General features: G+C 41.4%; 1 protein-coding gene across 1 annotated transcript in view; it reads right to left on the reverse strand.

Moving 5' to 3' along the window:
- The window catches only part of Ipo5 (importin 5), a 33,787-nt gene that overhangs the window by 5,113 nt on the left and 9,758 nt on the right, over positions 1–18,916 (reverse strand). The window contains exons 8-21 of the mRNA XM_013023000.1: positions 15,173–15,260; positions 13,630–13,736; positions 12,874–12,998; positions 12,682–12,771; positions 12,420–12,593; positions 10,341–10,559; positions 8,941–9,024; positions 7,002–7,134; positions 6,792–6,913; positions 3,956–4,052; positions 3,451–3,623; positions 2,030–2,141; positions 1,890–1,945; positions 1,129–1,251 (exon numbers count right to left, since the gene is read on the reverse strand). Of these exons, the coding sequence (XP_012878454.1) occupies positions 1,129–1,251; positions 1,890–1,945; positions 2,030–2,141; positions 3,451–3,623; positions 3,956–4,052; positions 6,792–6,913; positions 7,002–7,134; positions 8,941–9,024; positions 10,341–10,559; positions 12,420–12,593; positions 12,682–12,771; positions 12,874–12,998; positions 13,630–13,736; positions 15,173–15,260 (1,703 nt within the window). The remainder of the gene's footprint in view (positions 1–1,128; positions 1,252–1,889; positions 1,946–2,029; positions 2,142–3,450; positions 3,624–3,955; positions 4,053–6,791; positions 6,914–7,001; positions 7,135–8,940; positions 9,025–10,340; positions 10,560–12,419; positions 12,594–12,681; positions 12,772–12,873; positions 12,999–13,629; positions 13,737–15,172; positions 15,261–18,916) is intronic.

Consider the following 18,916-nt stretch of genomic DNA (forward strand, 5'->3'; position numbering starts at 1 on the left):
ACCCCACACTCTCTAGAAGACAAGCACAATCCTAAATAATAAAATGGCTTAATTATTTTTTTTTAATTTTTGTTTTTGCTGGTCCTAGGGCTTAAAGTCAGGGCCAGGGGACTGTCCCTGAGCATCTTTGTACTCAAGGCTAGTACTGTACCACTTAAGCCACAGTACCAGTTCTAGCTCTTTCCTGAGTGGTTTACTGGAGATAAGAGTCTCAAGAACTTTTCTGCCCAGGCTGGCTTTGAGCCACAATCCTCAGATCTCAGCCTCTAGAGTAGCTAGGATGATAGGTGTGAGCCAGCGGCCCCCAGGCTCACGCCTGTCATCCTAGCTACTCTGGGGGCTGAGATCTGAGGATCGAGGTTCAAAGTCAGCCTGGGCAGAAAGTCCGTAAGACTCATCTCCAATTAACCACCAGAAAAACAGGACTGTGTCTGAAATGGTAGAGTGCTAGCCTTGAGCTGAAGAGCTGAGGGAAAGTGCCCAGACCCAGAGTTCAAGCCCTACCACTGACAAAAATACAAAACTGAAAACATAAAGGCATTATATCATGGCGTGTCAGCACAGGCTCATCATGTGACAGTGCCCCACTTTGGGGGAGGATGCTAACGGGGAGCCACATGCTGTGGGGAAGAAGGAAGCTCTGTATGTTCTGCTTACTTTGATGATGAACCTGAACTCCTTTCCAAATAAAGTCCACAAAACAAAAGTCAAACATAGAAGCCATTTATCCATAATCTGTGACAATCAGGAATTTTCTATGGTACACTAAAAAAATGTAGTCATTCTGTGTCTGTTCATTTAAAAGGGCATACTAGTCTGAAGTAATGAAAAACCACTTGTATGTTCTTAGAATGTACTGTAACTGCTCCATGGAAAATGTAATTAGCAATTTTCAAGACTCTATTAAGATCACATACAAGACAATATAGTTTAAAAAGTCTCAAGAAGGGGGAAGGAGTTGGAGGAAGGCAAAATAGGAGAAAAATGAGGGAGGGGGTAACAATGTTCGACAAGAAATGTACTCATTATTTATTACCTTACTTATGTAGCTGTAGCCCTTCTGTACATCACCTTTAGAACAAAATAAAAGTAAAAAAAAATGTCTCAGGTAGACAGGGTAGTACTTACTATTAGGTTGACAATTAATGGAAGCAGCTGCTCAAACCATGGCAACACCTTTTCCTTGTAGCTACTGAATATTGAGTGTAAAATGTCTGACACTTTGGTCAGAATATAAACATCATTATCATCCTAAAAGAGAAATACAACAATTCACCCTCAGATGAGTTAAAAATGTCATTTCTAGTACCAGTACCAACAGTTAATAAAAAAAAAATTATTTCTTGTTTTAAGAGCATATTATCAAGAATCTACAGACTAGGGGCTAGGAAGTTGGCTCAGTGGTAGAGTGCTTGCCTTGTATGCATGAGGCCCTGGATGAAAAGAGAACTGACTTAACACTGCAAGAAAGCTTCAGACTGTCAACACTTGTTGGTGTGTGAGGTGATTCATAGTTCTATTTCATTTTAGTATAGCCCTGGGCTTTGAATTCAAGGGCCTCATGCTTGTGAGGCAAGAACTACCAGCTGAGTGTCCCAACTGAGGCCACTAATATTGAACATGACGAGAGCAGTACCAAACCCAACAGCTGGTGTGAGCAACACATGTGAAGAAAACACTGCACTGTGGGGCATGAGGCACTGAATAAAGCGTACACACATAGCACCCAAGACCAGTTCATTTCAAATCACTTATTCTATCAATACATGAAATTCCATCACCTTCTGCCAAAGACTACCAAATGTCAGAATGCAAGTAGGAGGAACCAGAAACAAACGCATTTAAAACTTGTATGCAAATGATGGTAAATGAAGTGCAGGAGTAATTACCTCATCTTGTAGTGACTCTTCAACCTGTTCATCATAGTCTTCATCTTGTCTTTTAACTAAAACAACATCCAAACAAATGTTTATAAATGGTCACTAAGGATATCAAGGATTTCTCAGAAAGAAAAGCACGACAAACTTACCCTGCCGTAATTCTTGATTTTTAAAATGTTCTTCAAGCTTTGCCTTCAATATGCCCCCGAGTTCTTCGAAGTGCTCGTTGTTAAGGCATCCGTCTCCCATGACTTCAATGCACTAATGGGTCCAAGACAGAGAGCACCCATAAGAGGCAAGGGATTGTAACTGAAAGTTTCCTTGCATTAAGGCACAAGTCTGGGAAATATGAATGCAGTTGAATATCCTAGAAGATGACTGGTTAAGTAAACAGATATGTAGTTACGGGGAGAGCCTTTTTTTTGATTGGTCATGGGGCTTGAACTCCGGGCACAGGCACCATCCCTGAGCTCTTCAGCTCAAGACAAGTGCTCTACCACTTGAATCACGGTGCCACTTCTGGTTTTCTGGTGGTTAATTGGAGATAAGAGTCTCATGGACTTTCTTGCCCAGTCTGGCTTTGAACCATGATCCTCAGATCTCAGCTTTCTGAGTAGCTAGGAGTATAGGTGTGAGCCACCATACCTGGCATGAGGAGAGCTTTTTGAGGAGAGGTTAGAAGCACCTCTTTCAAATGTGTACCAGGCACATTATCCTGTTTCTTGAGCATTCCAAGGTGGAGAAGACAAAGCCAGCTCCCAAAGAGCAAAATTCCTATGCCCTCAACCCAGTGCAAACATGAACTGCACAGAGGGTAACAAGTGTCCGAAAGGGCAGGGCAGGTGTGTGGGGTGGAGGCAAGTAGTTTGGGAGGAGCCATGAAGGCTTCACTGAAGGGTAGAAACGGAACTGCAGGAATATAAATGATGACAAAGGGAAGAACCCTTACATCAGCCTTGGAGCATGCTAGAGAACTGTGTACATGGATGAGTAGGGAAAGGATGCAATAGCCGCAAAGAAGGAACTAGGAGGAAAAGAAGAGGGATTTCCAAGTTGCTCATGGTAGCATGTACCTGTAATCCCAAAATGGGAGACACTGACATAGGAGAATCAAGCTTGGCCTGGGCCACATAGTAAGTAAGACCCAACCCCCAAAAGAAGTTCTGCAGTAGACTAACTGAAGCTATTGACAGTACAAACCAGGCAACCAGGGCCAGTGAATGGGATGGAAAGTAGCCTGAATTGCCAGTAGTGTTCAGATGGGTACAGTAGTGGGACTGAATATAAGAACACTGGAATTTCTTTTGTTTCCAAGGAACGCACTCACAGTGCCTCCGACCCTCTGCGGTAATGACCTTCCAGGGCAGACTTACCACTTCTCCAATGCACACTCCTAAACAAACAAAACATTAACATATCTTCAGTGGACTGAACGTTCAATAAAGCAATTACTTACATTATACCATACTTAAAAATCCCTGGCTTCCATTTAGTTTCTTAAGCAAAACTAGTATTAATCACTACCTTACCAATGTTAGGGGAAAATATTGTAAGAAAAACGTATTCCCACCTTTGCGAAAGAATGCATGATTTCGGAGAGGACGTCCGAGTCTGGTTCAGTGCCGATGGCCTTGATCAGAGCATCACACATGAAATGCCACATCTGTGTGAGGTACTCAGGACCACGGACTCTGGCACATTCCAGAAGAAGAGGCATAGACTCTGCCGCCGCCACTCGAACACGTTTTGGTGTTAAGGAAATACAATCACTAAATGACTCCCAAAGGCACCACCTCTGGCCTTTTCTGTTTATGAGGTACTAAGGAATCGAACCCAGGGTTTTACGCATGCTAGTCACATTCCCAGCCCCATTTCACATTTCTTTTTTCATGATTTTCGGCACAAGGTGAAAGGAATAAAAACACATGCAGAGAACAGTATATTATCCCTGCACCTACAGCTACTGTAAACACAAACAATATGGTGATGTATGCTTCAGGTCACGCAAAGTAACACTGTAACAAGTTAATTTTACCCAATCTAGCCATGTTTTGCAGTCCATGGTCAAAGGATATCATCATGGAAATAAAATTTCAGTAAAGGAACCATCAGTTTGACCACCTGCTCAGTGTATTCCACAAAACCTTCCTTTAATTCCTTCGCATAGCAAACCTGAGAACCAAAACATTGGAAAAGCCATCAAGATCCATTTATAGCCTTTTATTATCCCTCCAGTGCCAGAGGTCAAACACAGCTCTTACAGGTACAGGCAGGCACACCAGCACTGAGTGATATCCCCAGCTCTTGTTAACAAGGGCCCCATAACATTCCAACTCCACTGGAGTACAACTATAGTGAAAGCTGCAAGTAGGACATTCAAGTAAGCCTCAATTTTAAAATCAATATAGATATCCTGGAATCACCTGTTGGGAACGCTCTTTTTAGTGTGATAAAGGGAGCAACTAGAATACGGTATAAACGTGTGGAGATTTAACTAACAATGAAATCTCCTCCTGTGTAACTAAGCCAATTTAAAAATGCAATTAAAGCTAGAGGTGTGGTTCAGATGGTTAGAGTGCCTGTCAATAAGCATTGGCATCAGATAATGAGTTTGAGTCCTACAAAAAAAAAAAGCAAAGGCTGGAATACATTGTATTCATAAACTGCTTTGCTGGCTGAATTGTAAATCCTTTGTACAACTACTAGAAGATATTAAAAAAAAAGCTGGAATAGAACTTACATTTCTCATTGTATTTCTCTCCTAATTATTACCTAATATATTCTAAAAACAGAAAAAAAAAAGCTGGAATAGGTACTACCTGTGAGATATTTAGAAAAGTTTCAATGGGGGGAGAGGTGGGAGATGGGAAGGGGGAAACAAAGGAGGCAAATGTACTCATTACCTTGCCCATGTAATTGTAACCCCTCTGTACAGTATTTTCACAATAAAAAAAAAAGAAAAAGAAAAAAAAAAGGAAAAGTTTCATTAGTTTGAAACTATTTAAAACAAAAAATGTCGGTTTTAAGAGCACAAAACCTGAAAACTGCTGGGTACTGGTGGCTCTTGCCTATAATCCTAACCCTACTCGGGATGCTTAGATCTGGGGACTGAAGTTCAAAGCCAGCCTGGGCAGGAAAGTCTGTGAGACTCTTCATCTCCAATTAATCACCAGAAAACTGGAAGTGGTGTTGTGGCTCAGGTGGCAGAACATTAGCCTTGAGCAAAAAACCCACAGGGACAGCACCCAGGACTGACACAAATAAAAAACAGCAACAACAACAAAGAAACAAAAAAACCTGAAAACTTAGATAACTGTAGTATATTACTTACTTTGCAAATCTTGTAAATATTTTGTACTATTGTTTTAGAGATTTCCCAGACTGGCTACTTACTACTTGGCTTATTGTGCTTCAGACTAGTGAGTAGCTGAAACTATATGAGTGAACCACAGTGCTTGTTATGTATGTATGTCTGTATGTCGTGGTGCTTGAACTCATAGCCAGGGTGCTGTCCCAGAGCTCTTTTGCACAAGGATAGTGAGTGGCTCTACCACTTGGAGACATGGTACCACTTGGGTTTTTTTTTTTTTTTTGGTGGTTAATTGGAGATAAGTTTCATAGACTTTTCAGCTTGGGCTGGCTTTGAACCTTGATCCTCAGATCTCAGCCTCCTAAGTAGCTATCAGCATCTGTTTTTTTGTACTTGACTGGTCATGGGGCTTTAAATCAGGTCTCAGGCACTGGCCCTGAGCTTTTTTTACTCAAGGAGAGTGCTCTACCACCACAGTTCCACTTCTGGCTTTCTGGTGATTAATTGGAGATATGAGTCTCATGAACTTTCTTGCCTCTCCTACTAGTCTCAGATCTCAGCCTAAGTAGCTAGGATTAAAGGGGTGAGACACCAGCACCTAGCTTATTTTTTTATATCTTTTTAAAACTTCAGAGCCAGGTGTGTAATCCTAGCACCTTGGAAGCTGAGACAGAAAGATCAAGAATTAGAGGCCATCTGGGTCAAATAAGAATACTTGTTCTGATCCTTTTCCGGTTAATGAGCGTGATAATTGGGTTCTCACACGCTTGCGTTATATGTGCCTCCCCTTAAACCTTGTTACGACCTGGTCTGATGAGAAAAAAAAAAAAGAATCCTTGTTCTTGAACAATGTTAGCAAATCATTAGAAAAAAATCATGTCAATAGTGAATAGAACAAAAAGCAAAGCTTTGCAATCTATCAAAAGAGAATTAAACAATTCTTTAAAAGCACTTTGGTTATTAAAACTAAAGATAGCAGGGTGCTGGTGGCTCATGCCTGTAATCCTAACTATTCAGGAGGCTGAGATCATGGTTCAAAGCCAGCCCTGGCAGGAAAATCCGTGACTCTTACCTCCAATAAATCACCAGAAAACTGGAAGTGACATTGTGGCTCAAGTGGTAGAGTACTCACCTTGAGCTGAAGAGCTCAGGGATAGTGCCTAGGCCTAGAATTCAAGCCCCAAAACTGACCAAAAAAACTAAACAAAACAAAACACCACACACACACCAAACCAAAAAAAGCTAACGAAGTGTTTAGTCCATATTTTTTTCTTTTGTATGTATACTGAGACTTCAACTCAGAGTCTAACTAAGCTAGTCTGCTCAGCTGGTATCCTACTACTTGAGACACACACACCTCCAGCCTGGCATTTTGCTGGTTACTCGGACATCTAGTCTCTCAGACATTTCTGCCTACGCTGGCTTCGAAACAAGATCCTCCAGGTCTCCGCCTCTTGATTATCTAGGATTACAGGCATTTTCTTTTTAAAGGAATATCCTTACAGCTTTTCAAATTAATTTATCTTGTAGTTATGTTTTTAGTAACATTTCTAAAATGTATATAAAGGAGAGGCCATGAAAGTTAATTTTTTTTTTTTTACCAGCATCTGGCACGCAGTTGATTTTTCTTCTAGTCCTGCAGTTTTAATACCAAAACTTTGCTGGTCTCCAAGGTTCACAAATTCCCAACCATCATCATCACTCATATTCTCCATGTCTTGGGCTAGTAACAGAGAAAACAAATAAATGCATATAAGAACTGCAGAGCCAAATACTATAACTCTGTTACCGGTCCTTACAAAAACACCTACTGTCTAAAAGGGCCACTTCAGGCTTAATTGAAGCTGTCTTCATCAAAGGGCCCATAACCACCGGAAGGTACTGCTGAAATTCTTTTCCAAGGATTTTACACATTCTGGCCCATGCTGAGATCATGTAAGAGATCTGGGAAAAGAATTAAAACACATTTAAAAACAATCAGTAAGGAAGATAATCAAAGTCGTTCAGTCATTGAAATAATGTTTGTTTGTTTTGGGGTCCAGTCATGGGGCCTGAGCGCTGTCCCTCAGCTCTTCGGCTCAAGGCTAGCGCTCTACCACTTGAGCCACAGCGCCACTTCCGGCTTTTTTCCCAGGGCTTTTTTCCCAGGGCCTCGTGCATGCAAGGCAAGCGCTCTACCACTAAGCCACCTTCCCAGCCCCTGAAATAATGTTAGTGTTATGTTCATCAGCTTTAATAAGTGCATTTCTAAAGATCACATACTAATGTATTCCAATCAGTAATGAAATCCTATACACTCTTATCCTATACACTGGGATAGGACCAGCAATAACATGAATCATTTCAAGAAATTGTAACTACTTTCCTTACTGCCTGGCATCCCACTTATAAATGTCAATAAAACCTAATAAACACAATTCCCACCTCTTGCTTTAAAGGAAGTCTTAGCAGGTCCTGTCCTCTCCCCCTACCATTCTACCCTACCCTCCCCACTCAGCACTGGACCCTCACTGACCTGTTATAGCAAGTACATGTATAGTTACATATTCACATACTGCCTAGGAAAGAAGCAAGCACCTAAAGGAATATGCTTCCTTAGCAAAATGATTAAGATGAAAGTAGAGCTGTGGCTCAAGTGGTAGAGTGCCAACCGTGAGCAAAAGCAGCTCAGGGCCAGTCCTTAGGCCCTTTGTTCAAGGCTAGGACAAAGAAAAAAGCAAAATGATGTTTCCCTATTTTAACTACTGGAAAACAGCATGGTAACACTAGTACGTACCTTGTTATATGTCAGGCATTAGGAATACCTTTAAGATTATGACATAAGGGCTGGGAAGGTGGCTCAGTGGTAGAGCCACCTTCCCAGGGCTTGAGGCCCTGGGTTCGATTCCTCAGCACCACGTAAGCAAAAAGAAAAAAGCCGGAAGTGGCGCTGTGGCTCAAGTGGTAGAGTAGAGTGCTAACCTTGAGCTGAAGAGCTGAGGGACAGCGCCCAGGCCCAGAATTCAGGCCCTACGACTGGACCCCCCCCCAAAAAAAAGATTATGACATAAGACTGAACTAATCAGGAGACTCATACTGAGAAATATAGTATTTAGCCAGGTATGTGTATGTGTATGTGTGTGTGAAGTTCCTAATTAGTGAAATGTACACCTGCTCACAGGCAGAGAGAGCATTACAGGTTTTGAGATTATTGGGTTTTGTTTCTGCATTTCTCTTCTGACACATCATGTGGTACTCAAAGAGCTGACAGACATTCAGCTGACAGATATTCACTAAGTGGTTGATAAATGAACCTTAGAAGATTTACACAGTACACACAGGAAGTCTGTAGCCATGACTGTGAATGTCACTGGTTTTGGGAGTGTGCATAGGAGGACAAAGCTCAAGAGCGACACAACTTGACAGAAAGAGAAAGCAAGAGACACTGACAATACACTGAGAGAATTCAGCTCAAAAAGCAGAAGGGGTGAATAGTAGTGTATAAACAAAGCAGTCACATTGGGTTGGGAATGTGGCTTAGTAGTAGAGTGTTTGCCTGCCTAGCATGCATGAAAGCCTTGGGTTTGATTCTTCAGTACCACATAAATAGAAAACGCTGTAAGTGGTGCTGTGGCTCAAAAGTGGTTAAGTGCTAGCCTGGAGATAAAGAAGCTCAAGGACAGCAGCTAGACCCTTAGAGTTCAAGTCCCAAGACTGGAAAAAAGTCTGTGCTATTCACAGACCAAAGCTAATGCAGCTTCGCCTGCTTACCTGAGGGTCATCATCTTCCATATCATTGAAGTCTGTCTGGGTCTTCAGCAACAGCTGCATCACATCTGATGCATCCTGCATGAACTAGACAACATATGGACAGAGCAGCGTTACCAGTGTGCAGCACATCACAGAGGCACTTCCTCACACTTCATTTTGTTTTTTGTGTTAAACAAAGCTACAAAAACAAAATCTATACTTTTGCCAGGTGCTGGTGGCTCTTGCCTGTAATTCTAGCTGGGATGTAAGGATCGCGGTTTGAAGCCAGCCCTGGGAGGAAAGTCTATGAGACTCTCAACTCCAATTAACCACCAGAAAACAATACAGGGGGGAGAATGTACTTTTCCCACAAGTCAAACCCCTTCATTAAAATTATTATAGCAAGAAATTCTTATTCTTGAAGCCAACTTAATTCTTATTCTAGGAAAATATATTTCATGTTTCTAATGGCATATATGTTTCAAGCAGTAAACTTAATTCAAATCTATCCAAAATTTTTTTAATGCTCTACAGAATTAAGAGCATGAAGATTTTATGTATGACGTTCAACTGACTGTGTAGTTCTGGCAATCTTCATTTATAATCAAGTGAAAAGCCAGATGTGTAGACATGTGCATGTCTGAATATAGTCTGAGTATCTCACAGAACTGAATCTAGAAATTGCTTTGGACAGACTACACAGAGAAATTCCATGTTAACAGTGACAAGGGGCAGCTGGAAAAGTTCAATGAGAAGTTCTTTCGGATCAGCTCGAACTACTCTGAGGTGTTCAGCTGAGAACCACAGACCTGCCAATGGCTCTTGATAATTATTTTCTGAAGTTACATGTTCATCACTTCCCTCTCAGGACACTTGATGCCTTTGGATTTACCAGGAAAGCAAGTACATACACATGGAGACCAAACTCTATGTGCCTCTTGGGAAAGATAGACTGAATGGTAGATGGGAAAGAAAAAGGTAGTTATGAGCATAACTGAGGTGTGTTTTTTTGGGGGGGATGCAGGTGGGGGTAGAGGCGAAGGAGCAGGTTGTGGGGCTTGAACTCAGAGCCTGAGCACTGTCCTTGACCTCTTTTGCTCAAGGCTAGCACTCCACCACTTCCAGCCAAGTCTGATATCCTGGTGATTAACTGGAGATAAGTGTCTCATGGACTTTCTGCCCAGGATGGCTATGAAGCACAATCCTCAGATCTCAGCCTCCTGATTGCTTAGGACTATAGTTGTGAACCACTGGCACCTATAACTGAGTTTTGAGAAATGCAGATAATTACTTATATGTAAACCAGGAGTAATCTGAGAAGGAAAAATACCCTTGCTTACTACCAGAAGGCAAAACATCTCCATTATTTCAATGCCCCATGGGCAGACAAAATAAACAACACATGACTACAGATCACTTACTTTTTCCTTCCCAACAGCCAGACCAATAAGGCTGATGCATTCGATAGTTTTTCCTCTCAGAAGTCTAAGTTCCTTCTGCACTGCATTCTCAACAATGTGCTTCAGGGATGGCATAAATAAATCATAATAAGGGACAAATTTCTCTTCTGCAGTATCTGCAACTGACGCAATGGATGTCACAACTTGTTCCAAAACTAACTTGGTGCCTTTCTGTATCAGCTATGAGAAAAGATGCACAAAATAAATGGCATGAAAAACTGGAAGAAATATTTAAGTTGCCACTCCCCCACTCATGTTCTTGTTTTTCTAAACTGCAAGAAGCTGTCTAGAAGCTAAAAATGCAGAAACTACAGTATATTCCCATAAAAACTAAACTATGATGAACCATTTATGTAGTTCCTGCTCCTCCCCCTAACCTAGTACCCATTACTTGTTTGTTTGGTTTTTTTGGTCTTATTTAAAAGCACAGCTGTTTCTGGAGTACAAATCTTGGTCTTACTCATCTTTTTTGCACTCACAAAGCATTATCCCTTATATTTCATTTTTTAAAATAATTGGTTGGTTGTAGGGCTTGGTTTGAACTCAGGGCCGGGGTGCTATCCCTGAGCTCTTTTGCTCTAGGCTAGCATTCTACCACTTTGAGCTACAGGTTCCATCTATGCTTTTCAAAGTGGTCAATCTGACTTTTCTGACTGGGCAGAAAAAAGACCCTCAGATCTCAGCCTCAGTAGAATATTATCAATGCCTGGATGATAATATTATTAATCTGTTGTGTGAGTTGACACTTAATACTTGGGAATTTGTTTCAAACTTCTGTTGCTTTGGCTATCTACTCCCTGTCCTTTTTTCTTTTTTTTTGCCAGTCATGGGGCCTGAACTCTGGGCCTGGGCGCTGTCCCTGAACTCTTCAGCTCAAGGCTAGTGCTCTACATACACACTTGAACCACAGTGCCACTTGTGGCTTTTTCTGCTTCTGTGGTGTTGAGGAACTGAACTTAGGGCCTCATGCATGCAAGGCAAGCACTCTAACACTGGAGTCATCTTCCCAGCCTCTCCTCCCTATCCTTTGACCAGTCAAGTGCTATGGACTATGTTTTTGAAGCAATAACAAAGACTAAGTATTAGTTAACTCTCATAGCAATTAATAGGAAGCTCATGGCTGGGGAATCTAACACCAACAACCTATAGAGTGAAGTTTTTATTTTCTATATCCTTAGTATTCACTTCATCTTTACAGCACTAATCCACTCTCTTTGTATTTAACAAATTGGGCCTCAATTTTTGCTTTTCTCATCTACATCTCTCACACATTTAGAGTAGAATGTTCACACACGGCTGTACTAACACTGCTCAATTGTTGTCAAGTTGCATCCTTGTACATAACCTGTAATAAAACACTACTTGGAGAGCCAGTCTGATTATTTAAACAAAATGTGACATCAGTGCCACATATTCTTGATTTCTGTCCCTGTGGTTAGAAGAAATGTTTGACATTTCTTCCTTGCTTCTGGGGAACCCCACCTTTTAAATTAAAATTGGCAGAAAGAATTTAAAGCTTCACGTGATCAATCTTTTTCTCCTTTGGTAGTGGTGTTTCAACTCCACAAATGGTCTTGAGAATCATCTCTTGCTTGAACAGCTCCCTAGCCATGGCTGTAATCCTGCTTCCAAGTCTTCTGTGTTTCACATTCATCTCCCGAAGCACATACAAGCAGGAAAGGTGGGAGGAATGGCACAAATGACAGCCCATCTGCCTAGCAAGTATAAGGACCCAGCTCAAACCCCAATATTGAAAATAAAGAAGGAAACTAAACAAAAACATAGGATGGCTCATCCTCAAATTCAGATAATCCCTTGCCTTATTTTCCAGGCAACCTATATATTAATTTACTAAACTGTGATACTATGTTGTTCAGGATTCTATTAGCCTATGCTCAGATTGAGCCTGATTTCTTTTACATGAAATAGCTTGGCCTGCCTTAAACCTCTTGTCCTGATTGTCTTGCTGAAAAGTCTCTTTTGCCAGGTCTTCTCCATCTAATAAACCTAATCTTAGAGCTTAAGGATTTCAAAACTCACCTCTTGAAGTTTAAGTACCATTATGGAGTGCAGATGTTTTACCAAGTTATCTAAGTAGGGAATAAGCAGCGACTTGGGACAGTCCTCAGTGAAGTTAATGAGGGCGGCTGCCGCATGGGCCTGCACCCGTTGGTTGCCTTGGTCTTCCATGGTCTGCAGCAGAGCTGCAATCACCTAGGAGTAGAAGCACATGGGTGTGTGTTTGAAACGCTTACCCCCTCTTCTGGCACTGACCAGAGTTATGTGAGGACATGTCATTTACCTTCTCATGAAATTTCTTTTGGAAACCGGGTGCAAAATCTGTAGCCATCTGTCCAACAGCATTGCAGGCTGCATACCGCACTCTTGGATGCTGTAATAAAAATGTCCCTTTGCATTAGTAAGGGAAAGAAATTACTGCGTGTAACTATAGTAGGAGTAACAATTATGAACCAAAAGAGCTACTGGTACTTACAGGATCCTGAAGGAAAAGCAATACAAAATTTACTATCTCATTTAGAATTCCTTCCATTTGCTGGTGGCACCCTTCCCCAATGGCAGACAAGGCCATCAGTCCTGCATGCCGGTACTTCCAGTCAGCTGTGGAAGAAGAGTTATGTTCACAAGACTAGTAGTAATTTGGACATGACCAATGTCATGCTTGTAGAAAAATTAAAAATTATTCTGATTTGGAAAAGAACAAAACTTCCTACATACTGAACAACTAGAAAAATGGACAGAAGTGTCTGGTTAGACTCCTTGGAGACTAAACTCAAGGCCTTGTGCTTCCTAGACAACTGCTCTACCACCCGAGCCACCACCCCAACCCCTTTTCTTTACGAGATAAAAGTATTGAAAGGAGACTATATGAGTCAAACACTAATATTTCATGCACATTCAAATAAACTAATTTGTTGAACTGAAACCCCTTTGTACAACTAGTTAAATAAAAATAACTCTTATTCAAATTGTTAAGGTTTCTGCCTAAAGTTTGAGTAAATCTGCATGTTTTCTTTAGAATAATTTTTCCCTATACGATGATGCCAATTCTGTGGAGGGAAAAATTAAATAATGGTTCCAAAAATGATGTAGAATTTCAGTCAAATGTGTCAGGCTAAACATTATAAATAGGCAAAGTTTGATTTTTAAAATCAGCGTAAGCATTTGCTAAGTGTTTAAGATTTAGAGAGCCACATTCTGCTCTCGTAGAACATGAAGAAGCACAGCTTACGATTCTGAAGCATCTGCATGATGTGTTCCTTGATCATCGGCAGTACAAGCTTCCCACCAAGGCCACAGGCCATCCGGTCTAATGCGCTCTCCCCTGCAACTGCGTTGCTAAACACAAACAAACCCATGCAGTCAACACCCAGAATTCACTGAAAACAGCACTCAGTACCGGCTAAATCTCTAAGCACATATTAAAATAAGACTGAGAAATAGTGTAAGCATGTTTTTGTATGGTATTAAAGATGTGGATTAAAAAAAAAAAAAAGAAAAAACAGGCTAGTCGATGGTGGCTCATGCCTATACTTCTAGTATTTAGGAAGTTGAGATTCAAAGCCAGCCTGGATAGGAAAGTCTGTCATAGAAAAAGCTGCATGCAGTGCTATGGCTCAAGTGATAGAGTGCTAGCCTTGAGCACAGAGAGGTCCAGGGACAGTGCTCAAACCCAGAATTCAAGCCGCATGATTGGCAAAAAAACAAAACCATCATATAGAAAGAAAAGGGTTAGGTTGTAGATGCCTCACACTTTTAATTATAGCTATTTAGGAGGAGAGAGATGAGATGAAGAATGAAGTTCGAGCCAGCCTGGGCAAGGGCAAGAAGAGAGTCTATAAGACTGTCTCCAATTAAAGGTGGAAATAGAGCTGTGGCTCAAGTGGTAGAGCACTAGCCTTGAGCAAAGGAACAGCATCAACTCTGAGTTCAAGGCTACAGGACTGGTACAAAAACAAGGGGAAAGGGCTTTCAATAAAACCTTTAGTCTTTGCTGAGATTACAGAAATAATATTCCAATACATATAGTGAATTTTTGTTTTTGGTACTGGTCCTGGAGCTTGAACTCAGGGCTTGACTGTTGTCCCTGAGGTATTTTGCTCAAGCTGAACACTCTCCCACTGGGGCCATAACTCCATTTGACTTTGCTGGCTAACTGGAGCTAAGAATCTCACAGACCTAGACTTTCATGCTTGGGCTGGCTTGGAACCTTGGTGCCTTGCTTCTAAAGTTTTTAGAATAGACAGATTGTTCTTTTTGTTGCAATTATCTTTCATTACAAAATAGTTTCATGTACTATTTACTATTTAAATAAAATACTAGAAATGCTGGGTGCGGTGGCTCACGCCTGTAATCCTAGCTACTCAGGAGGCTGAGATCTGAGGATCGCGATTCAAAGCCAGCCTGGGCAGGAAAGTCTGTGAGACTAAACTCCAATTAACCACATCAGAAAACTGGAAGTGGCGCTGTGGCTCAAGTGGCCTTGAGCTGAAGAGCTGAGAGACAGTGCCCAGGTCCAGAGTTTAAGCCCCACAACCACCGACATTAAAACCCCAAACTAGAAAATATGTTTTATAAGCTTTCAGTGAACACATGAAACTTACTCAAATTATACACCAAAAAATAGTGATGTGATACAGAAATGAAAACAATCGTAAGGCAAAGTGTTTCATATTCCAAGTTGAAAAGTTTAACTTCCAGCTCTACAGAGAAAACAGCAGTAGAGAGCTGGGCAGTCCTATCCAGCCACCTTTACCCAGTCTAGTGTGCATTACCTGTCAAAATCATCATCTTCTAGTTCATCAGCATTTGCCCAGTCCTCATCCTCTTCCAGATCAACCATCATAGCTAACATCTGAGGAACTAAAGCAAATAATCAGTTCACACCAGAGGACTGTGCCTGTTTTGTTAGACCAATTAAAAATAAGAACAAGCCCAGCACTGGTGGCTCATGCCTGTAATCCTAGCTATTCAGGAGGCTGAGATCTGAGGATACCGGTTCAAAGCCAGCCCGGGCAGGAAAGTCCGAGAGACTCTTATCTCTAATAAACCATCAGAAAACTGGAAGTGGCGCTGTAGCTCAAGTGGTAGAGCGCTGGCCTTGAGCTGAAGAGCTGAGGGACTGCGCTCAGGCTCAGAGTTCAAGCCCCATGACAAAAAAAAAAAAAGAACAAGATTTGCTTTGCCTCCCGAACAGGGTGACAGAACATTAACTCACCTTTTAATCATAGGTTCCTCATCAACCTCTGGTCAAAATCACTTTTGTGACAATTGCTTTAGTTTTTTTTTAAATATCAGGCTATGTTGGGCTGTTTTGTTTGGGAATTCTGACCAACCTCCAAAATCCCACTGCATCCTCTACCCCTCCTCTCACTAGTGTGAGCGCCAATCATTAATCCATTGTTTTATTATTTCCACTTTAAATATAGGTAAACTATATACAATTGCATAGCACTAAAGATTTATGTTATGCCTTGTCAATTTTTGAATACGCATGATTTTCAATAATCCAGTGTTCAATTATACAATCACACTGTCCAGTGGCTGATGAGCATTTTGAGTGCTTCTACTTTTCCCCCTCCTCTTACACAATTTGATGAAATTTTACATCTCCTTTACAAGAATAAGACTGCATAGGGCTGGGAAGGTGGCTCAGTGGTAGAGCGCTTGCCTTGCATGCATGAGGCCCTGGGCTCGATTCCTCAGCACTACATAAACAAAAAGAAAAAAGGCCAGAAATGGCGCTGTGGCTCAAGTGGTAGAACGCTAGCCTTGAGCTGAAAAGCTGAGGGACAGTGCCCAGGCCCAGAGTTCAGGACCCATGACTGGACCCAAAAAACAACAAGAACAAGAACAACAACAACAACAAAAGACTGCATAGGTAATTCTTAAAAGTATCTTCAGTATTACTAAAAATCACCAAAAGGCTCTTTACAGCTGTTGCAGTGGACAGGGGATGCCTAGAAGCCAAGTATTGAGATCCTCTACACTTTCCACCATCCTGAGACTGTCAAACGTTCTGATACCACTCACACCTGCACCTGTTTGCAAGAATCCATAGTGTTCCTCAGCTCTTCTGTTTATCAGTCTTGTTTACTTTCTAGACACCAAAGCTTTAGTGACTGAGCATTGCAGTCGTTTACAGCTCGTGGCTTCATTTTAAATTTCATATTTACTTGGCCAAAAGATATGGATTTAGTATTTGCAAATAAACTTATTTGTGCCTACTGTTAATCCCCACTTGTAACCTTAAAAATAACAATTATTTTCATTATACTTAATATTTTCCTGGGTTGGAGGCTTGACCTCAGCCTCTGCTTGGCCTTTGCTGGTTATTTTATTTGAAAATAGAATCTCAAAGTCTTTTCAGCCTGGGCTGGCTTGGATCCTCTGATCTCTGCTTTCTGAGTTGCTAGGATTACAAGTGTAAGCCACCAGTGCTTGACTTCCAAATTACCATTGTATTCTTTTTGTAAGTCATGGGGCTTGAACTTGGGGCCTGGGCTCTGACCCTGAGCTCTACTGCTCAAGGTTAGCACGCTACCACCAGGTTTCTGGTGGCTAACTGGAAATAAAAGTCTCACTGATTTTCCTGTTTGGGCTGGCTTTGAACCACAACCTGCAGATATCAGCCTCCTGAGTAGTTAGGATTACAGGTGTGAGCCTCCCAAGCCTGGGTCCAAACTATTTTTAACTAAGATAACTGGAGTTGTTTCTGCTCCCCCCACCTCCCCACATCCTCATTCCCCACAACCATCCTGCTTTAAAATCAAACAGCTTATTCCAACAACCTCTGATAAATTATCTTCTAGGTTGCTCTTTTGATCTTACTCCTCCTATTCTGTTCATACCACTGTTTACATCTATATCATAGATCAGTTTCAAATCTTCAGAGCTGAGAGCAAGCATTCACTGTCAGAATCTCCCTAGCTTCTCCAGTACTTATACTCTTTGTAAGAATTTTAGAACCGCCGGTGGCTCACGCCTGTAATCCTAGCTACTCCGGAGGCTGAGGTCTGAGGATTGTGGTTCAAAGCCAGTCCGGCCAGAAAAGTCCGTGAGACTCTTATCTCCAATAAACCACTAGAAAACCGGAAGTGGCGGTGTGGCTCAAGTGGTAGAGCACTCGCCTTGAGCTGAAGAGTGCAGGGACAGTGCCCAAGCCCAGAAATCAAGCCCCATGACTGACCAAAAAAAAAAAAAAATTTTTTTAGAACCTATTATAACCATGAATTAGGATTTGACTAAAATTACATTGAATTTAATCTGTGTATGTGTGTGTCCTTGAACTTGGGGCCTTACTTGCTAGGAATTCTACTGCTGAGACCCCCCACTACCCCCAACCTATGAAACTATAGATCTATAGGCTGATGTGAAAAGAAGATGTTTACTTCCTCTTCTGTTAGTCTTTAAATACGCTATCTGATTTATTCTTAGGTATTCTAAGTCGGGTCTGATATTACAAGATCTTTCATCTTCCTAGTAAATTTTCCTAAGTGATAATTTTTGGCATGTAGGCATTCTTTACCTTTTTTTGCCAGTCCTGGGGCCTGGGCGCTGTCCCTGAGCTGTTGTGGCTAAATGCTAGCACTCTACCACAATGCCGCTTCTAGCCTTTTCTGAATATGTGATACTGAGGAATTGAACCCAGGGCTTCATGCATGCCAGGCTAGCCACCTTCCCAGCCCAGCATAATTTTTTGGGGGGAGGGTCTGGTCATGGGGCCTGAGCTCTGGGCCTGCGTGCTGTCCCTCAGCTCTTCAGCTCAAGGCTAGCACTCTACCACTTGAGCCACAGCACCACTTCCAGCTTCTTTTTGCTTATGTGGTGATGAGTTATCGAACCCAGGGACTCATGCATGCAAGGCAAGCGCTCTACCACTGAGCCACTTCCCAGCCCCTCTAACAATTTTTTTCTTCTTTGGCAGACATATAACCAACCAATGAGCAATATTTTTGTTTCCAATTCTATTTGTCATTATAACAAAAAGTGAGTGTCTTCAGTTGGAAAGTCCTAAAATTCTAACCACTACTGCAGTGTAAGATAAATAAAAAGTAGGTGCCACTATAACGTGACCATGTGGTAAGGTATGCTTATCATTTTCTGTGATCAGATATCACAAACCCATGAAGAAATGACTAGGAGAAAACCATTAGGTTAGTGTGGTTAGTCCTAAATGCTTATCCTAGCAAAACTAAACTGTACAGCAGCTATTTCCAGAGTACAATCATCATGGAAATTTTACTGAGACTATGAAGTAAAGCACTATAAAACAAGGCGAGCCGTGGTTAATGTCATATCAGTGCTCTGAGCCTATCTTCATGGGTAAGTACTATTACTATCTATGTTTTCAGCTTTGCTCCTTACTACTACAAGTATAGCCCCTTTTGCATTATTTTAATCAATTGCCTAATATTTATGCATATATGCATTTCCCCAGATTCATCTAACTTTCAAAGGACATTCATATTGTCAGTGAATCTGAGAAATCACATTGATTCTCAGCAAGTGCATCCAAT

This window comes from Dipodomys ordii, unplaced genomic scaffold, assembly GCF_000151885.1.
Source record: "Dipodomys ordii isolate 6190 unplaced genomic scaffold, Dord_2.0 Scaffold65, whole genome shotgun sequence".
Classification (NCBI taxonomy): Eukaryota; Metazoa; Chordata; class Mammalia; order Rodentia; family Heteromyidae; genus Dipodomys; species Dipodomys ordii.